Source organism: Clinocottus analis, unplaced genomic scaffold, assembly GCF_023055335.1.
Source record: "Clinocottus analis isolate CAN_PGR_092001 unplaced genomic scaffold, fCliAna1.0.p SCAF_5, whole genome shotgun sequence".
In the NCBI taxonomy this organism is placed as follows: Eukaryota; Metazoa; Chordata; class Actinopteri; order Perciformes; family Cottidae; genus Clinocottus; species Clinocottus analis.
Genome location: NW_027176207.1, coordinates 1,023,006 through 1,040,553, shown reverse-complemented (window position 1 = coordinate 1,040,553; position 17,548 = coordinate 1,023,006). Strand labels below are relative to the sequence as shown.

The 17,548-nt window shown below is 43.3% G+C and overlaps 2 protein-coding genes across 2 annotated transcripts; both read left to right on the top strand.

Annotated features, from left to right (window-relative positions):
• The first annotated feature begins 1,420 nt into the window (after window positions 1-1,420).
• Window positions 1,421-4,776, top strand: rom1a (retinal outer segment membrane protein 1a). Its single transcript, XM_068600088.1, has 4 exons — window positions 1,421-1,570; window positions 3,311-3,741; window positions 3,867-4,113; window positions 4,570-4,776. The coding sequence occupies exons 1-4, from the start codon at window positions 1,421-1,423 to the stop codon at window positions 4,774-4,776; spliced, it is 1,035 nt and encodes a 344-aa protein (XP_068456189.1).
• Window positions 4,777-6,390: 1,614 nt separating this feature from the next.
• frmd8 (FERM domain containing 8) lies at window positions 6,391-16,910 on the top strand. The gene is made up of 11 exons (XM_068601110.1): window positions 6,391-6,743; window positions 7,706-7,803; window positions 7,996-8,163; window positions 8,396-8,497; window positions 9,796-9,854; window positions 9,943-10,109; window positions 12,405-12,617; window positions 12,698-12,821; window positions 12,972-13,121; window positions 13,360-13,585; window positions 13,682-16,910. The coding sequence occupies exons 2-11, from the start codon at window positions 7,713-7,715 to the stop codon at window positions 13,792-13,794; spliced, it is 1,413 nt and encodes a 470-aa protein (XP_068457211.1). The 5' UTR covers window positions 6,391-6,743; window positions 7,706-7,712; the 3' UTR covers window positions 13,795-16,910.
• Window positions 16,911-17,548: the final 638 nt, after the last annotated feature.

The window sequence follows — 17,548 nt, the reverse complement described above, 5'->3', positions numbered from 1 at the left end:
ATATTTTTGTTGTATTTACAGATTCAGGCATTTATTTACCCGTTCTTGAATTGTATAGTTTGCTTTATTGCATATAACATTATGTATGCATATATAGTGTATTTATTAAATAGTTAGCCATGCATTGTTGAATTCATTGTTTAATGATATTTACAATGTTTTTCTTCGCATAATCTAAAAAAAAACATTATAAAATATTGGAGAAGAAAAGGTTTTTGCTGTTTTCCTGCTAATTATTTACCTGTTGTTAATGTAGTCTTAGCATGTACTTTATGAAATATTGTATACTTATAAATACAGTTATGAAATAGCTTTAAATATGTGCATATGGAAACTATTGTCTGTGTTTATGTTTTCAGTCTCATTTCACAAGTTTATGTAAATGTACTCAATATAACTCTGTAAATGTAATATTTAATAAACCAAATGAAGAAACAAAAAGATATGAAATGAACGTCCTACATTTCCTGCTCCAAACCTTTGTCATTATATCTACTTGTAAGAGTCTGATATCTGCATCAGTACCACACAGCGCTGCTGAGGCTTCGTCCTGGTTGTGTACACACTTCATATTAAAGTTGACTTCCACCCATACAACGTATAGCAGCTAATACTAAACACACAGACACACAACCGCCTCCACAGAGTCAAGACTCGAGCAGTGTGAGGGAGGAAAACAGCCTCATTGTGCTGAACTCAAACAGGAGATAAAGAACATCAAAACAAGATATTATCATCAAATATAAGTCTGAATGCATTCATCTGAATACATATCTCATTCTTTTCATCTGAAATTGACTCCAGTGTATCGTTCGAGGACAAGTGTTCCTCCGTTATTGGCTTATCGTCGTCTCCATCGCCCGTCAGCTTCAATTAGCTGCGTGTGCTGGTCCGGCTGCGTGAGCGCTGGATGCTGAGCAGACAATGGCCTGGATTTAATAGGATAGGGCGGCATTAGTGTTAAGACGCTCGCAGCATCCAGGGTGGCCAAATCCAGTGTGCCAAATCCACTGCGTGGCACACTGGATGGTTCAGAGCGGTCGCTGGAGACAACTGGACATTTTTTTTGGACTTTTTGGGGAGACAAATCAGGTGAGTTTTCATGCACTAACATTTGTTTAAGTGGCGACTCGTGAAGCTGTCAAACTTTATTCTCCCAGCATTTCACTCTGAACTCTCTTGACCTTTTATTTCTCGGGTCCAAGTTTTCTCTCTGGAGACGACCGTCAGTGTGTTTTTAATTGTGCTCGCTCGGTTGCAACCGGTTTATTTTTCATGTTCACCGTTGAGTTTCCGTTGTGTCCTCCGCTGCCTCTGACCGCCTCTCCTCCCGGCAGAAGAAGCCCAGCATCGGCCCTCGTCGCCTCGTGCTCTCCTTCCCCTGCTCCCCCGGTAAGACTCGGATTCCCTCGCTGCAGCCATGGTGGTGATGAAGATGAAGTTCCCCTTTGAGAAGAGGGTGAAGCTCGCCCAGGGACTGTGGCTCCTCTCCTGGTGTGCCACGGTCGCCGGGGCGTTCACCTTCAGCCTGGGCTGCATCCTCAAGACGGAGCTGCGCAGGAGGGCAGAGGTACTCCAGCTTCACTGAAGCTCTATTGAAGCTCTACTGAAGCTTCACTGAAGCTCTTTGCATTTAAATACAGAGCTTTGGTTTGTTTTAACATGTGCTGTGAGTTATCAACACGTCGCATAAATAATGTAGCTTATAGTTTTATTACTAAAGTCAGTAACATGATGCTGCTCAGTGTAACTATGAAGGAGTTGTGTGTCTACATGCATAGTTGTCAACAGGTAACACATATCTACACCAGGGACAGCGGCTTGTTCTAACAGTTGATTACACATTAAAGTATTGATTTACATGAACGAGAATCAGTTTTATTGGCCGTGTATAAACAAGGAATTTGACTCCAGATCCTCAACATACACATAAGTAGACGATGTGAATACAAACAAGAACAACAAAGTAGAATATGAAGCATGAACAGAACGACAGCAGACAGATGCAAACTGTCTTCTGTTGGTTTAATGTTTCAGGATGAAAGATGGAAAAGAGATGAAGCTCTGAAAGGATGAATTAAATCTCTTACGGTCACATTCATGTCCTTGTTAGAGGCCGAGGAGGTAAATACACCTGTGACCCACTTTGGATCCTGATCATCATTTAATAAACCGTCTTAATCACCATAATCCCTCCTGAAGGCGTCTTCACAACTCTGAGTTGATAACAAAAACCTCTTTTAGTTTTTAGATTATTCGAATGAATTATATTTCCACATTGAAGTAGTTTGAATAATTCAATAATTTGCAGCCTGAAAAACATCATATTTGCACAACGATGCATTACAACTATGACATTCACACCATCTCAGGTGTTTTCCAAATATAGTTTCCAAATATGTATTTAAATTATCAGAATGTTGTGCGGTCGAGGTCATTGTTCTGTTTGCATGTAAAACGTGTAAAGTGAGGATTATGAAGGGAAATGAAAAGAATGACAGAAACATGCAAAAGATGACAGAATCTAAAGTGTCTTCCAGACGTCTAAACGGTCACAAATGCTTCAGGATGTGAGTTTATTCAACTCTCGTCTTCTTTTCATATTTAAGAATTTCCAGAATGTGTTTTGTGCAAAGATCCTCTGCAAAAAAAACAGTAACATATGCAAATGTTGCATTTAATATACATAGTCTGATGCTGTATAACCTTAATAGATAATATTACATCCAACATAGGCCAGATATTAATGGTTTCATACACACACTTGCACTTGTTCATGCTAACAGTGTACTTATGAATCCTGCCAGTTAAATGCAGCCGGAGCGAGAGAATGACTGCCAGGTGCCCTTGAGCAACGCCGCTGAGCCTCAACGGCTTGAAGTGAGCAGCTCAGTGCTCATTAACCTCTGTTAAACTGTGACTGTAACGCTGCTGAGGAGAAGTGTTACACATACATGGAGATCTCCCCTGAACAAATAGAAGTTGAACAATCAAGCGTTCATAACACACATGTTGTCATAACTCAACAAGCATAAACTCAAGTAACACCTAAACATCTATAAATGTCTGGATGTTCATCCTCTAGCAGCAGCACAGAGCTTCAGCAGCTGGTTAACAACTGTGGGTGTTTGGAAACATGTATTTCCAGGTGATTTTCTGGTTATTTGAGGCAGAAAGCCACAATACTTCTGTCAGGTTTTGTTTAGCGATTGTTGAAACATTCTGCCTCAAGGTAAGTCCTGATGTTTGCTTCCTTGCAGCAAACCAAAAGAGTTTTTACTGATGCTGTGATTGTGTGACTCTCTTCCAGGTCATGGATAACTCAGACATACATGTCGTGCCCAACACCCTCATGATCGTGGGTCTGGCCTCTCTGGGTATCAACTACTTTGCCTCCAGGGTCTGCCAGGATGCTCTGGATGCCGGGCGCTTTCCTCGCTGGAAGACCATGCTGAAGCCCTACTTCGCTGTCTCTTGCTTCTTCACCGTCCTCATGCTGCTGGCCGTCATCATGAGCTATGCAATGAAGGGCAGCCTGGAGTCGTCGCTGAAGGTCGGCCTGAGGAACGGCATCCGCTTCTACAAGGACACAGACACCCCGGGCCGCTGCTTCCAGAAGCAGAACATGGACCGCCTGCAGATGGAGTTCCAGTGCTGTGGAAACACCGACTTCAAGGACTGGTTTGAGGTCCAGTGGATCAGCAACCGCTACCTGGACTTCAGCAGCAAGGAAGTGAAAGAGTAAGCTGTGCACAGTATTACATGAGGGGAGTGGGTTTCCCATCCTGAGGATGGGAAGACTAAGTCATCTGATTATTGCACTGTATCTGCAATCCATAAACACATCTCATGACTTGTTTCCTCAGCCGCATCAAGAGCAACGTGGATGGCCGGTACTTGGTAGACGGAGTCCCGTTCAGTTGCTGCAACCCCGGCTCTCCACGGCCGTGCATCCAGTCTCAGCTCACCAACAACTCGGCTCACTATAACTATGAGTACCAAACCGAGGAGCTCAATATCTACCTCCGAGGCTGCAGAGAGGCGCTGGTCAACTACTACATGGGCCTGATGAACACCATCGGGGCTGGAGTCCTGTCCGTCTTCCTCCTACAGGTACACTCCGAGAAGAATCTCAGTCATTTTAGTCATTTCAGGCCGAGTCGTTTGAGCTAAAGGCAGCGTTTACATTTGGAATGGGTGCAGAGGCTTTTGGGGGACTTGTACAGATACCAATGTGTTATAAAACTACATTCTAACAGTGTGTCACGTCTTCATAAGCACATGAAAAAACAAAGTGCTGCAACAACCCACCATTCTGTGTACACGCTCAGCATACGCGGGCGAGATGCTAAGTTAGAAATGTTATTTCATTCATGAGAATCCTGACTTGATTTAGAATGAATTCCTCTGTTGTGTTTTGTTGGGTCTGCTGTGCTCAACGTGCGCAGTATCCATCACTCACTGCTTCTGTTTGGTGGTGTTTGTGGATCCCTGATGCTCCTTAATGGACTCTGCTTCCACGTCTAACCTGCTCCCCCTCCTCTGGTCTCTCTGCCTCCCTCCTGCCAGGCCTCAGTGCTGGTGAGCCTGCGCTTCCTGCAGACCGCCATGGAGGCGGTGGAGGGGCAGGAGAACACAGAGATCGAGACAGAAGGGTACCTGCTGGAGAAGTCGGTGAAGGAAACCTTCATGGAGTACGTCCAACCCGTGATGAAGTTCTTCCTGCTCACTAACCAGGTGGAGGAGGGCACTGCTGGGAAGGCAGAAGGCGTCTGAACCACAAATGATGTACACACATGTAAATATTTTTTACACACAGATAATCAGTGATTTGAATTCAAAAGCATAATATTATTCACAAATTTATATGAATTTAAAAGACTTATTGATAGTGTTTTTTATTGTCTGATCAGCATCACAGGTCAAGTGAATGTTTGTCACTTTTCTTTACATTCACGTTCCATACGCTGGACTCCTGTTAACCAAATGCTGTACACAACAGATTCCCACAGACGTTTATGTAAATTTACTTTTGAGATAATTGTCAATACACCTCCATTTAAAAGAAATAATTAAATGTATTGTTTTCTTTTAACGATAAGGCCACTAGACATGAGGCACTATGCTCCGCTGCGCAAAAGGACTTTAACAGATGTCTTATTAAAGTTGGATGTTATTAAATGCCTTATGTTGTGGGTTCACTTACTGCTTCTTTTTCTAACAGCATGCAGACATAGAAACACTTACAATGTCAGATGTCACCCTCCATACCAGGTGCTCCACCTTGCTTATTTCTCCCTGCCTGTCTTCTCCCTGCCAGTGAAAGGAATAGGATTATGAAGATTGATATCATCAATGTCAGTAATGCAGTGAAAGCCGTCGAGTGTGTCCTCTGTTCGGACACCTTTGTTAAAGCTTTTAATCCCCTTTGTTAATACTCAACCTGCTGTCCTAGCAGTTAGACACCTGCGGCAGGTGGATGTAAGATGCAGAGAACTACGCCAAGGCTTTATTTGTTTAAAAAAAAAAATGATACACACTGTACTGGGAAAAAAATATATATTTTCAAATTTGTGTAATTTACCATTGTCCCTGGACAGCTCATTTAATATACAAGATACATATTCTACAGTGTCTCTAGAGACAAAATATTGCTTAATCTCTGGAATCAGTTTCTGATATCAACCCGTGTGAATAGCTTTATTAAAGGTCCTTTTAAAAACACAACTATGTCTTGAGTGATTTTCTATGACTCAAAACAAGTACACCATATTTAGGTCTAGAATCACTAATACAGATCTCAGAGGCTTCCTATGTTTTCTTATTGAAAAAGATCCAATCTCTTCATCCTAATAGTATTTGATTATCTGGTTTGTAACCGGGATTGCTGTTGTTCTTTTTCTGTAAAGGTGCATAGGATCACCACAAGATCTCCATTATTTTTTATTATCATTTTTTAGGTTGTAGCTTACAACGACCTTTGCATGATGAAATTGTTGAAAGCATGTGAGATAAGCCTGGATGGTATTCCTGTCCACTTACAGGACAAAACAAACAAATATGGTACATTAACACGTGGTCCATTGGCTTCTAACAATAGGCCTACCATAAATTATTACAGTACATTTATGTAAAGGTATACTGGAGAGCACTTCTGCAGATATTAGTCTGTTTATTAAAAATATTCTTATAAAAACACGATTTAACTTTGGATCTCAACTTGTGGTTGTGAATATCAGCAGCAACCCAGAACAGGTAAATACAATGAATCCGCTGCCTGCGTAGGAACATGCGCGATGACGTCAGTACTGCGTCTGACGTCACGCGCGCTCTAAATCAACCGATAATTTGACTCATTTATGGGATTGTACATTTTTAACCTCTCCCGTGTAAAAGCGTTCAAACCGTAAACAAGTCGTCCGGTCAGTGTTCTTTCACATGACCTCCAGACCAGGACTTTGGAGTATTTGCTCTTGGCTGTTTTAATGTCTACTTTTCACGAATATCTCCCTCTTAAAGAGTTGTTTTCTCATCCTCCGGGTTGCCGGTCCCACCCATTAAAGGGCGGTTCAGAATGAGCGAATCGTTTTCCCGTCACACAGGCGCAGCTGCCCGTAAAGCCAGTTGTAACCAGCGGTAAACAGCGAACCGTTGATTTGCTTTGGCGTTTAGCCACGGTGCTTTCAAAACTAGCTCCCCAGCTCATGAGCAGCAAGAGGCGGGGGATTCACTAAAACGTGCAGGTAGGTGGACAAACGGAGGCATTTGTTTCTCCTTCACTTGCTACACAGTGGGTACAAAACACCTAAAGGGCGCTAACGCTAACAAACTAATAAAAGTGCCAAAATCGTCCTCAACTGATCCCTGAAGCGTCCTGTAAAAGTATCTCAATAATGTTTAGTGACCCTTTTAATGCGTTGGGAACATGAGCCAGCACGGTGGCTTCCCGTGTGTTTTAACTAAATGCATACGTTTAGTCGCTTGAATAGTTCCCTGAGTTATTTCCACCATAGTTTGGGTTCATTTTAGCGTTAGCTAACCTAGCTAGCTAGCTCTTGCACCACGGGCCTCGGGATGGTGCCGTGTTGTCTCTGTAATTACATTCTCTCTGTATTCAGGTCATTGTGTATCAATGCGTGTTGCCCTATTAATTAGCATATAAACGGGGCTTAGTGACGTTGACAGGTTGAGGCAACACGATGAGTGTCGGTCAACAGGGTGAGGTCAGCAGCAGTCGGATGGGATGTTCTGCTTGTAGGGGCTAAATATTACCACGTGGTGGCGCAAGTGCATCGCGAGTCCTTTACTAAATTAGCGTGAATACTTGTTAATTTAAACCATGGCTGGCTGGTTTTTGAATGTCAGTGAGGACAATACACTAATAATGCTAATATCTGTCTGGTGAAGTCCCCTCTGGAGCACTTCTAGTAGGTCCTTCTTTGAAAGTACAAGAGACTAAATGTAAATATGTGCTGGTATGTGGATACCACTTTACTGGTCACTTAGCCAGCTGGATATTTATAACTTTGAGTTTCAGAAATCAGGAAGTTCAGTGTTGACAATGCAACCCGTGTCCCATCACACAAGGAGGAGGATCTCATTGTGACATGTGTAAACTCGTTTCCATGTTCCTTTCTTCATTATGATCGGCGTGTTGCTGTGTAAATGTTGTGACTGCTCATGAGTTTGGTCTTTGTGTTTTCAGAGTAGAGATGGAAGGAGGCGACTGCAGTTTTCCTCCAGATTCATCGGATGATCATTCGCAAAGAGGAAGTGTTGCTTCTTCTGCGACGCTGTCCCGTGGTACGCTGCCGCAGATATTATTGCAACTCACGGAGGATAAAATCCCTTTGCAGTATTTCCTAACATGCCGTAGTTTTATTTACAGCAAATCAACTTGAACAAAGAAAATGCATTCTGATGTGGTGTTGTTTCTCTTTGGCTTACTTGTCGTTGTCATTTTAACTGTTTTGTTTGTGTTTCTTCTTCACACAGCTCAAGATGTGCTTGTCTACATCTGTGGGGACAGTGCAGTGCACTTATCAGTAGAAGGGCTCGGCAGCGTGTCCGTGCAGGAGTTGGGTCGCAGTGTTCGCGATGCTCTCCATATTCCTGATTCTGCACAGGATGTTTTTGCCTTCTGGCTTTGTTCTCCACTGCTCGGTAAGAACTTCCACACACTTTTTACACTTGTAAATGCTGCAAGTTTTCATCTGGCAAATTAGTTTGGCTACAAAACTCCACATATTCCTCACTCACATATCTCCTCCTTGAATGATTGTACCGTATGTCGATGTTAGCAGCGCCGGTGTCACAATGGCAAGCGACACAAGCATCGTAGCAGGATATCGGACACATGTCTCTGGGTTACATTTGCCTCCTCTTCATTCCTCAGAGTTGCAGTTGAAGGCGAGGCATCAACCGTACAAACTGTGTCGGCAGTGGCAGGACTTGCTGTATCGCTTCACTGAGGCCTCAGAGGAAGACATCTCACAAGGTGAGAGTTTGGTCTGTGTGCCGATGTCTTCACATGCATCACGTGACTGCATTATTGTCTGCTTCCTGCAGTAAGCTAATAGCAGAGTAAGTAACTCAGTAAGTGTGGGAATTAGAATTGAAGACGTTTCTTCCTGTCTGTTGGTTTCCACTGCTGAACAGAAGAGTATTTGTATATTTTAAGTTGACAAAAAGATAAAGTAAGGCTCAGTGACTACAGAACCTCACTTTGCCTTTTCTTTAAAAACTCCAACATAAAGACTGCATCCTCTTAAGTCTGCACCAGAATACTCCTGTACAACCATATGTGTCGGGGGGAAGTGTGGTTTCTTATTTACAGCATGCACATGGTAGTTTAAGAGAAACAAAGTTAGCTCCAGTACAGTACGCTCCCTGCTCTGAGCTTGTTTCTCTCCGTAACCTGGTTTCAAAACACAGTCATGCCAAGCACAGCCAGTTTCCTGTTCTGCAGCTGTTCCCTGTGGATTTGTAGCTCACTTCTAAAGTGTTGGTGCTTAGGAGCTCGCTCTGGGTCGAGCTGCTGTCGGGTTTGTTTGCTTGAAATAAAGAAAAGACAAGACGTTGGCAAGCAGTACACAGCTGTGAAACGAGCAAAATAAAAGCTGGAACATGGAGGAAGTCGAACAACAAGAAGAGAAACTACTCGGAGGAAGAGAAGAGATTACATTTCAGTGACTATTTCATGTTGAAATACTATAACTGAACAGTTAGCTCAGTAGTTTAGACAACATATCCATACAGCATGAGGTAAATATTTTGCGCTCTTTTTATATTTTAAAGCCTTAAATCTGCACTTCATACAAATGTTCTTTTGAAGCACTTTTAAGATGAGGGGTTTTATCCACAACACACACACAAGTGTTTACAATGTGTTGCCAAATGGGACAATCTAAATGTTTGTTTGTGTACAGTGGTTAAGATGTATGTTTTTAAATGAAATGACCATCCTCTCATACAGAAGGGGTCATTCAATACAATTATTGTTGCTGTTGCTTGTCGGACAAAACAAACAACTTGTTGCACTGTTGCAGAGAAAGAAAGACACAAATAACAATAGTGACAGTTTACCACTAATTAAAAAAATCATAAATGTTTTGCCTTGCTGTCGATGCTGTTGTATATTTCGTAGAGTGGATGTTCTCCCTCCCACAGCACAGGACTGTGAGCGGAGGTGTTGGAGGCGGTTTCCACCACAGCTGAATATCACCCAGTGACGTGAAGCAGATACAGACGGTCACCTGAACCCTAATCCATCAAAGTCCTCTGCTTTTCCCTCAGATGAACCATGTCTCCAGTACCGCCGCAACGTCTTCTATCTGAAATCTAAAGAGCTGCAGGTACCATTAACCCGTTAATCTTGCATATGAGTGAACGTTGTTAGTTTTCCTGGTGACTGATGGTCGTCGTCGTCGTCGTCTTGAGCAGATCGATGACGAGGGAGTGCTGAGGCTTCTGTACGAGGAGGCTAGGGGCAACATCCTCTCGGGTCGATACCCCTGCGACCCCGAGCACTGGACGGGTCTGGGAGCCCTGTCCCTCGCCCTCCATGAGGGAACCGGTCTGGACGGACAGCAATGCAGCACGACTATAAGGTAAGTTACAACGGCCGCTGAGGAGACATCTTGAAATGCTTTGTAATTTGGAGTTTTATGGATGAGGGTGTTGTCGACCCTCCAGTTTCTCTTAAAGGAGTCAAAGACTTTTTGCTCAGAGGAAACCACTCCATGCTCGTTTAGTTTTTGTGTCTTTACCTTTTTGGTCAGAGCCGGTCGTTACCGAGTCTGGAAGAGACTTCCCAGAGAGGGAAAAATAATCAAAGGTTGTGGGGAAAAAAGATCTCTCAATAGTTTTGCAACATCTCGCAAAATATGTTTGACTTTAGCAGCTGAAGCTGTCGTGTTTTTCCCAAATGCATGTTATGCACCTTCAGTTTAACATGATGCACCTTCAGTTTAACATGATGCACCTTCAGTTTAACATGATGCACCTTCAGTTTAACATGATGCACCTTCAGTTTAACATGATGCACCTTCAGTTTAACATGATGCACCTTCAGTTTAACATGATGCACCTTCAGTTTAACATGATGCACCTTCAGTTTAATATGATGCACCTTCAGTTTAATATGATGCACCTTCAGTTTAACATGATGCACCTTCAGTTTAACATGATGCACCTTCAGTTTAATATGATGCACCTTCAGTTTAATATGATGCACCTTCAGTTTAACATGATGCACCTTCAGTTTAACATGATGCACCTTCAGTTTAACATGATGCACCTTCAGTTTAACATGATGCACCTTCAGTTTAACATGATGCACCTTCAGTTTAACATGATGCACCTTCAGTTGAAATGTGAGTCAGGATGTTGGCAGAACTGTTTGGTTCATGAAGCAGCGGGACAAGCTGTGTGATGTAGTTATTGAATTCTCTTCACGGCTCAGCAAAACTGAAAGATTTACTTTTTTAACGACCATTTTTTGTTTGTAGTTGTGTCCCAACTTGTTGTTGCTTCCATGTATTGACAAATGAGTACATTAACCTTTTTAATTTATTAGCTGTAATGTTTTGGTTTTTTACAACTTTATCACAAGATCTTGTTTTTCCCCTCGGTGAGTCAAACTGACCACTTCCTGTTTCCCAGCCAGACGAGGGAGAGGTTGAACTCTCATGCCCTGATGTTAACTAGTATAATTATAATAGTATAATAATCAACACACAGCATTCTTTATAACACATGATTCTACTCGACGTTCTGCTTAAATGGACTTTCTTTTCTTCTTTTCTTTAGTTCCCAGTTGACGAGGTAATAGTTTGTTTTGTTTTTTAGAAAATGAAGGAGTGTGTGCTGGCCTCTGCGGTCGAGTTGGTCAACACACCAGGATGCCTGCGTCAGCCAAAGTGTATTAAAGAAACGACGCTGTAAAACAAACTCGTGTCCATCTGCCCTCATGTCTCGAGAGCAGCTGGAGGACTTGAGAGGGAACGAGTTGTGTTATTAAAATAAACTGGCATTGTGACAAAGGGTCAACAGATTGTGGCCGAAGGTTTTCGGTATCGGGCCGGTACGTCACACATGTGACCGCACTGCTGCAGAGAGATCTTTCTAGTACTTATTATACCTATGATTTATTACAGTATTCACAGCTTCATTCTGGAAATAAATCTTCCTTTTTATTTGGTGTTGAATAGTTATTTAATTCGAAAAAAACAATTTAAAGTCCACACTTTAACAAAAATAACCCCATTCAAATTGTTTTTTTCCTCCGACCCTGAAACTGAACATAATGTTCTGATATTTCCCAACAAGAGGAAATGAGAGAACAGTTTATCTTCCACACATGAATGACAAGACGTTTTAACAAAGCAGTCTAATCAAATCCTCACATTCTGACGTGATTGGACTATTGTGGAGGAGAGAAACACAACGAGCGGCTTGGTAATTACGACGCGTACTGCTATTTATTCTTTGTATTATACTCACTAGTTGCAGATTATATTTTAGATGAGAGGACCTCTGGGTAATCAGCAGTTGGCGTCTTTTTATGACGCTGAAGAACAGAAGCGCTCCCACTTCAGGAGAGTTTATCAATATGAGAGCGATGGTATTGAGAAGAGGTCAAAATTCAAGCAACACTCGAGCTGCAAAGAACTTCAATGTGAGACCAACAGAGTTCAGCTGGTGGCCGTCATGAAAGCTCATGAAGGACTTTGAACGGGTGGAATGAAGGAAAAGACGTTCCATTGATGCAACCGGTTGTTTCAGCATCCTGTTAATCCCGAAGGCGGCTCAAACGCTAGATTTATAAAACAGATTTACCATAATCTCGTGCAGATCAGATGCAGTTGAAGCATAACCCAGAGCGTCTCCTCTGCTTCCCACAGGAAGAAGAAGCTGTCGTCCTTCCTGCCTGCCCACGTGGCCGTGGGGAGCGGCGGGCTGCTCTCCACGCTGAGGGGGAAGTCGAGCCGCCTGACGGCGCTGGAGCACAACCTGATGGAGGAGTACAGGAAGATCAGCACACCTGGAAGCGCTGCTGCGCCCACGCAGCTCCTCCACCAGTACCTCAACACATGCCACGCGCTGCCTTACTACGGGTACGAGTCAGTGCGCTGAGACGTTTATACGCTCCACTTCCTGTTCGCTGGGTTTTAATCGGCATTAACGACGCACACAGGTGCGGTTTCTTCTTCGGGGAGATCGACAAACCGGTGCAGGGGATTCTCCAAAGGGTCAAACGCAAAGCTGTGAACGTCGGGATCTGCCTGGAGGGCGTCTACGTGATGGACGCCAAAGAGAAGGTGAGCGCGGCGTTCCCTTAAGTTCACAGCGCTGTACAAAAACAACACAATGCCCGGTCCCTCACTTGTTCCTCACTTTGTCGCCACGTGTTTCTGGATATTAGCTGCGTTGACAGTTGTGTGTTTCTCTTCATGAACATCTTCTCGCAGCACGTGCTGCTCGGCCTGCACTTCAACGAGCTCTCGTGGGACCACAGCTACCCGGAGGAGCAGGGCGACTCGCACATCCTGTGGCTGGAGTTCGATGGAGAGGAAGACGGCACGCCTGTCAACAAGTTGCTAAAGATCTACTCAAAACAGGTACATGCAGGTTTGTGAAATGAGACTGAATGAGATTGAAACAATAAGATCTCCAGCAGCAGGTGGTGCAGAGGTGTTTCATAATGCCAGAGGCAGTAATGCCTCCAGGCCCTAATCCACAGCCGGTAATCTGACCCTTTGCGTGCCCGGGATTCAGGACCGGAGCGTGGAAAAGTATGTTAATGATGTACATCCGTCTAAGGCTCATTAGTGCTTCCTCTTCTCCTTCCTTGGCCAGGCGGAGCTGATGAGCGGCTTCATTGAGTTCTGCGTGGAGCTGAAGTCGGCGACTGACGGAGCGGCCGCAGCGGAAATGGACGGCGAGGCGAGTTCGTCTGTGACGGCCGGGCAGGACGGCGGCAACAAGACCGGACGCGGAGGACGGCGCGGGATGCTGCGCAGGCAGAGCAGCGTGGTGTGCAGTCGGGTGCATTCGCTCAACACCATCAGCTACGTGGACAACGGTGAGTCCAGGTCTGATCTTTTGAGACCGAGCTCCTTCTCCACGAAGACGCTCTCCCTGTAGTAACTTCAGATGTCTCTCCATCGGTGTCTTCCAGGGAAAGAAATCAAGCGCTTGAAGCCAAAACGAGCCGCGTCCTTCTTCACCCGGCAGGCGTCGGCACCCACGTACTCGGCCGTGCAGGTGACGGAGAGTCTGGAGCAGGGTTAGACTCGCTCTGCCTCTACACGACCAAACCCGAACACTGTACACTGAGATTTAAGGAGAAAAGACTCGACACAAGTTGGAGACATTTAAGTGATAATATATGAACGTGCAAAGGACCAAGCGAGGGATCCAAGTGTGAGTGCCGATATTTATCTTTTGAAGTCGTGTGTGTATATTAAGAGAGTACAGTAATGTGAAAAGTGAATGATCTGTCAACCCGTATGCTTCCAAGGTGAAACTACAGTGGCCGTTCATTAGATGGCCTCGTGTAAAAGAATCTATCGTTCTCTGAGCACCTCGTGAGGGTTCCTTCATGCGCCTTACAGGAACACACAGACGCCAACCGATGAGTGTTTTCTATCATGAAGTTTGTACCTTCCTGCAGCCGCCTGGAGCTGGTCATTAGAGTATAACTACTGCTTTACCTCTTTCTGCTCGCATCAGGGTTGGACATCGAGACCTTTATTCCCCATCTCACAAACACTTTGTAAGAGGAACCACAAACTCTTTCCGGCGGCGGCCTTCAGGTTCCCAGTGTTCTGCTTGTTCAAACTGCCGGTGCCTTGTTCTCATCAACGGGTGAAGACGCGTCAGAGCTCTGGCAGGAAAGAAGCTGTTACTGATCTGAAGGAGTCTGTATGGGTGCACATTATCTGTGTGGTGGACGTTCCTTGTAAGATCATACTTCAGAGATAATTCATGTTTGAGGATATTTGCGGCTGGTTATCGTGCAGGAAGGACGTCACTGATGCTGCTGTGATTTTTCATTTGTGAAAGCGGGTTAGAGTGACTGTTCAGGGTGAAATGGATGTTGTGCGGCATCAAGTCGTAGAGGCTAAATTACACATTCACTGTATTGAGTCGTCATTGGGCAGCAGGAATTGATTTGCACCAATAAAAGAGTAAATTAGAGCGGAGAACCATCCATCGAACGCTCTCGTCTCTGTTTCTAGATCACAGCAGGCTCTTGTTGCTGCCGCTGAAGGTTCACATGTCATGTTGAAGGTTTAGCTTCCAACTGGGAAGCGGTGACATCGACGTGGGCCTTGACTTTAACTCGCGTTGTTGGACCTGATGAGCAAAACTGATGCGATCCTGGACTTCTAACTGGAGAGGGACAAGTCGACACCGATCCTCCCTGTGAATCCTGTGTCATCAGGTCTCTGACGGACTCGTAAACAACTGCAACCTACGAGGGCTCGGTGACCCAAAGGTCATTGTTTTGTTCCTCGCAAACTCAATCATCGTTGACATCATTTTAAAAAAAAGGCGAGGAACACTATCTTTGTAGAAAAGTGACTGTTTTTTAGCTTATATATTTTCTTTCTTGAGTGATTTTAGTTTAAAAGCTTGATCCTTTTCTCAATCGTTTAGTTTATCTAAAATATGTGTAATGTTTGAGCTCGAGCGCCACTAGACTACGAGCTCTGCTCACGGCACAGACCCGCTGACTCGGTGTTGCCTCTGTTCAGTCGGTCTGTCCACCGGAGCGAGCCGTTGCTGCTTTACTGTCTGCTACCTTAACGCCGCAGATAAAGACCTCAGCGTCCTCCAAGTGTCTCTGAACTTCACGGATGCAGACGACCTGTCTTCGCTCCACATTTAACAAACGAGTTCACCTCACTAACGGACCGTTTCTACATCTGCCTTCCACGGATTTGAGAGGCGGAGGCGTCGCGTTTTCTTCCTGATTCTCCTCAGCAGGCAAACGGCTGAATATTTTTACTTTTCTACGCTTGGACTTGTTATCCGTCCGCTACCGACTGTAACCGAACGGCAACAGTCTGATATGTTGTTGCTAACTTAACACTATGCATGTCACAATGTAGAATAGGCATTCCACAGACTACACACCATGTGATCCTGCACTATGATACTAATACACTGTTTATGAACCTGTTTTTGTATTGTTTGTTGGCATTTATGAGAGACTATTTTGTATTTTGGTGTTCGTACACTAAGAAGGGTCATTGAAAGTTATCTTCAGAAGCTTCAAGTGCCTTTTTGTTTGTACCTAGTTGACATCTGAATGATTGTTTTTGGTGCTCAGAAACCAAGAATAGACTGCTTTTGTTATTACCGTGGTTTGAGAGAGAAAGAAAGTGTTTGTTTCGTAATATTTTCCCACATGTTCAGACCGTGCATTTCATTGTCCCGAGCTGATGTGCATATGTTGATAAACTGGATGACGACACTGTGCTGCTGTTGAACAGTGTGGTTCCTCTCATGGAGCGTCAGTCTGCCTTCATTCAAACATGTCTGTCTTTTAAAAAATAAATAAACAGATGCAAAGTGGGCCTGTTTCTCTGCAAATACATGTTAGTAATAATAAAACTAATAAAGTTTGTTTAATACTTACAGCCTAAATGTACCGAAGCCAGACGTCTTGAACTGTTACTTTGTGCGATTTATATTTTATTTTTTTTAGGCGATTTGTATCTCGTATGTTTTGACCCGTTAAGTTCTGTAAACTGCTGTTGGTGTCAGCTTCCCTGACGGGGAGAGAGAGTCATGGCTGGAGAAAGCTCGACCTCACTTTCAAACAGAAATCCTCACGCAAAATACATTTCCTTCCTTGACCTCAAGGATGTGATGGTTGCACAGTTTCGGCCTGAAATGTTTCTCATAGGAAAATGAAGAGGATCTTGTTGGAGCTTCACCTGCCCAGGTGATGTTTCTGAGTTTCAATGTGGATCTCTTACTTGTTGGGAACATTTTGTCCCTTTTTTTGATAACTCACCAACCGATCGAGACATGAATATTGAGCCTGTCAGTGAAAGGAGAATCGTCTTTTCTTATCATTTAGGCAGCGACGCTCCTGTAACCTTGATCAGATTCTCACAATTGTTTTTATTTTTTTAAGTTTGGGTTACAACAAAAGCGACAACTGTCTCCTATAATCTTTCAGCTAGGAGCGGTTGTTAAAGCATTCTAGTGTTACATGTGGATATTGGTTGTTGTGCAGGAAATTAAGAAAGATTTAACTTTGATCGTTAAATGGTTTAACATGCACCTCAAATGTATTTGATTGCAGATGAATAATTACTAATAACAGAAGTGAATCAGAAGATTATTTCCCTGTTAATGAATTGTCTATGATGCAATATATAGTCTTTTGTTAGATTTTGAATCTTTGACCAATAAATGAAAATTGTTTTCTCTTAAGCTGTATGTTTTTTTTTTATGGTTTCTGTTTCTTTAATTCTTGATTCCTCAACAGAATTTCAGCACTAACGTTTTGTCTTTTAAGGCAAAAATGTTTTAGAACAGTGACAATAGCATCATGAATGTATATGAGTAAGCATGACCAGACTTCTTAACTAGTTTTAGCAGTTTATTATTTATTTTTTCATCCATTTCTAAAGTAACTTACTTTAGTTCATGGCAGCATTTACAATGCAGCCCATTCCCCACATCCACAGGGAAGAAATGGACATAACATGGCTGGATTTTGTTTCATTGTTATTCGTTTTAATCTTATTTATTTCAATCTTTAATAATTTTATCTATTTTTTACCACATCATGCACACAAATTACGTTTATACATTTTCTTAAAGCAGTATCCCTTCTGAAAATCTAGTATAATCATCAATATCCATATTTATTTATTAAAACCTTTATATTTATTCTCAAGAGTCAGCCGATTTCTGTATTAAACTTGACATGCGCAGTAGTGCACTTCCGGACTGTCAAACGATGAGGACAGGTTATTCTCTTGACTAAACTTACTCTTTGACGACGTATCACCGGATAGGC

Excerpts from the sequence above, each read along its gene's own strand:
- frmd8 (XM_068601110.1), top strand. The coding sequence starts at position 7,713 with ATGGAAGGAGGCGACTGCAGTTTTCCTCCAGATTCATCGGATGATCAT. Across the intron at positions 8,164-8,395 it reads GCTTTGTTCTCCACTGCTCG|AGTTGCAGTTGAAGGCGAGG; the intron begins GTAAGAACTTCC and ends TTCATTCCTCAG. Across the intron at positions 8,498-9,795 it reads AGAGGAAGACATCTCACAAG|ATGAACCATGTCTCCAGTAC; the intron begins GTGAGAGTTTGG and ends CTTTTCCCTCAG.
- rom1a (XM_068600088.1), top strand. The coding sequence starts at position 1,421 with ATGGTGGTGATGAAGATGAAGTTCCCCTTTGAGAAGAGGGTGAAGCTC. Across the intron at positions 1,571-3,310 it reads AGCTGCGCAGGAGGGCAGAG|GTCATGGATAACTCAGACAT; the intron begins GTACTCCAGCTT and ends ACTCTCTTCCAG. Across the intron at positions 4,114-4,569 it reads TGTCCGTCTTCCTCCTACAG|GCCTCAGTGCTGGTGAGCCT; the intron begins GTACACTCCGAG and ends CCCTCCTGCCAG.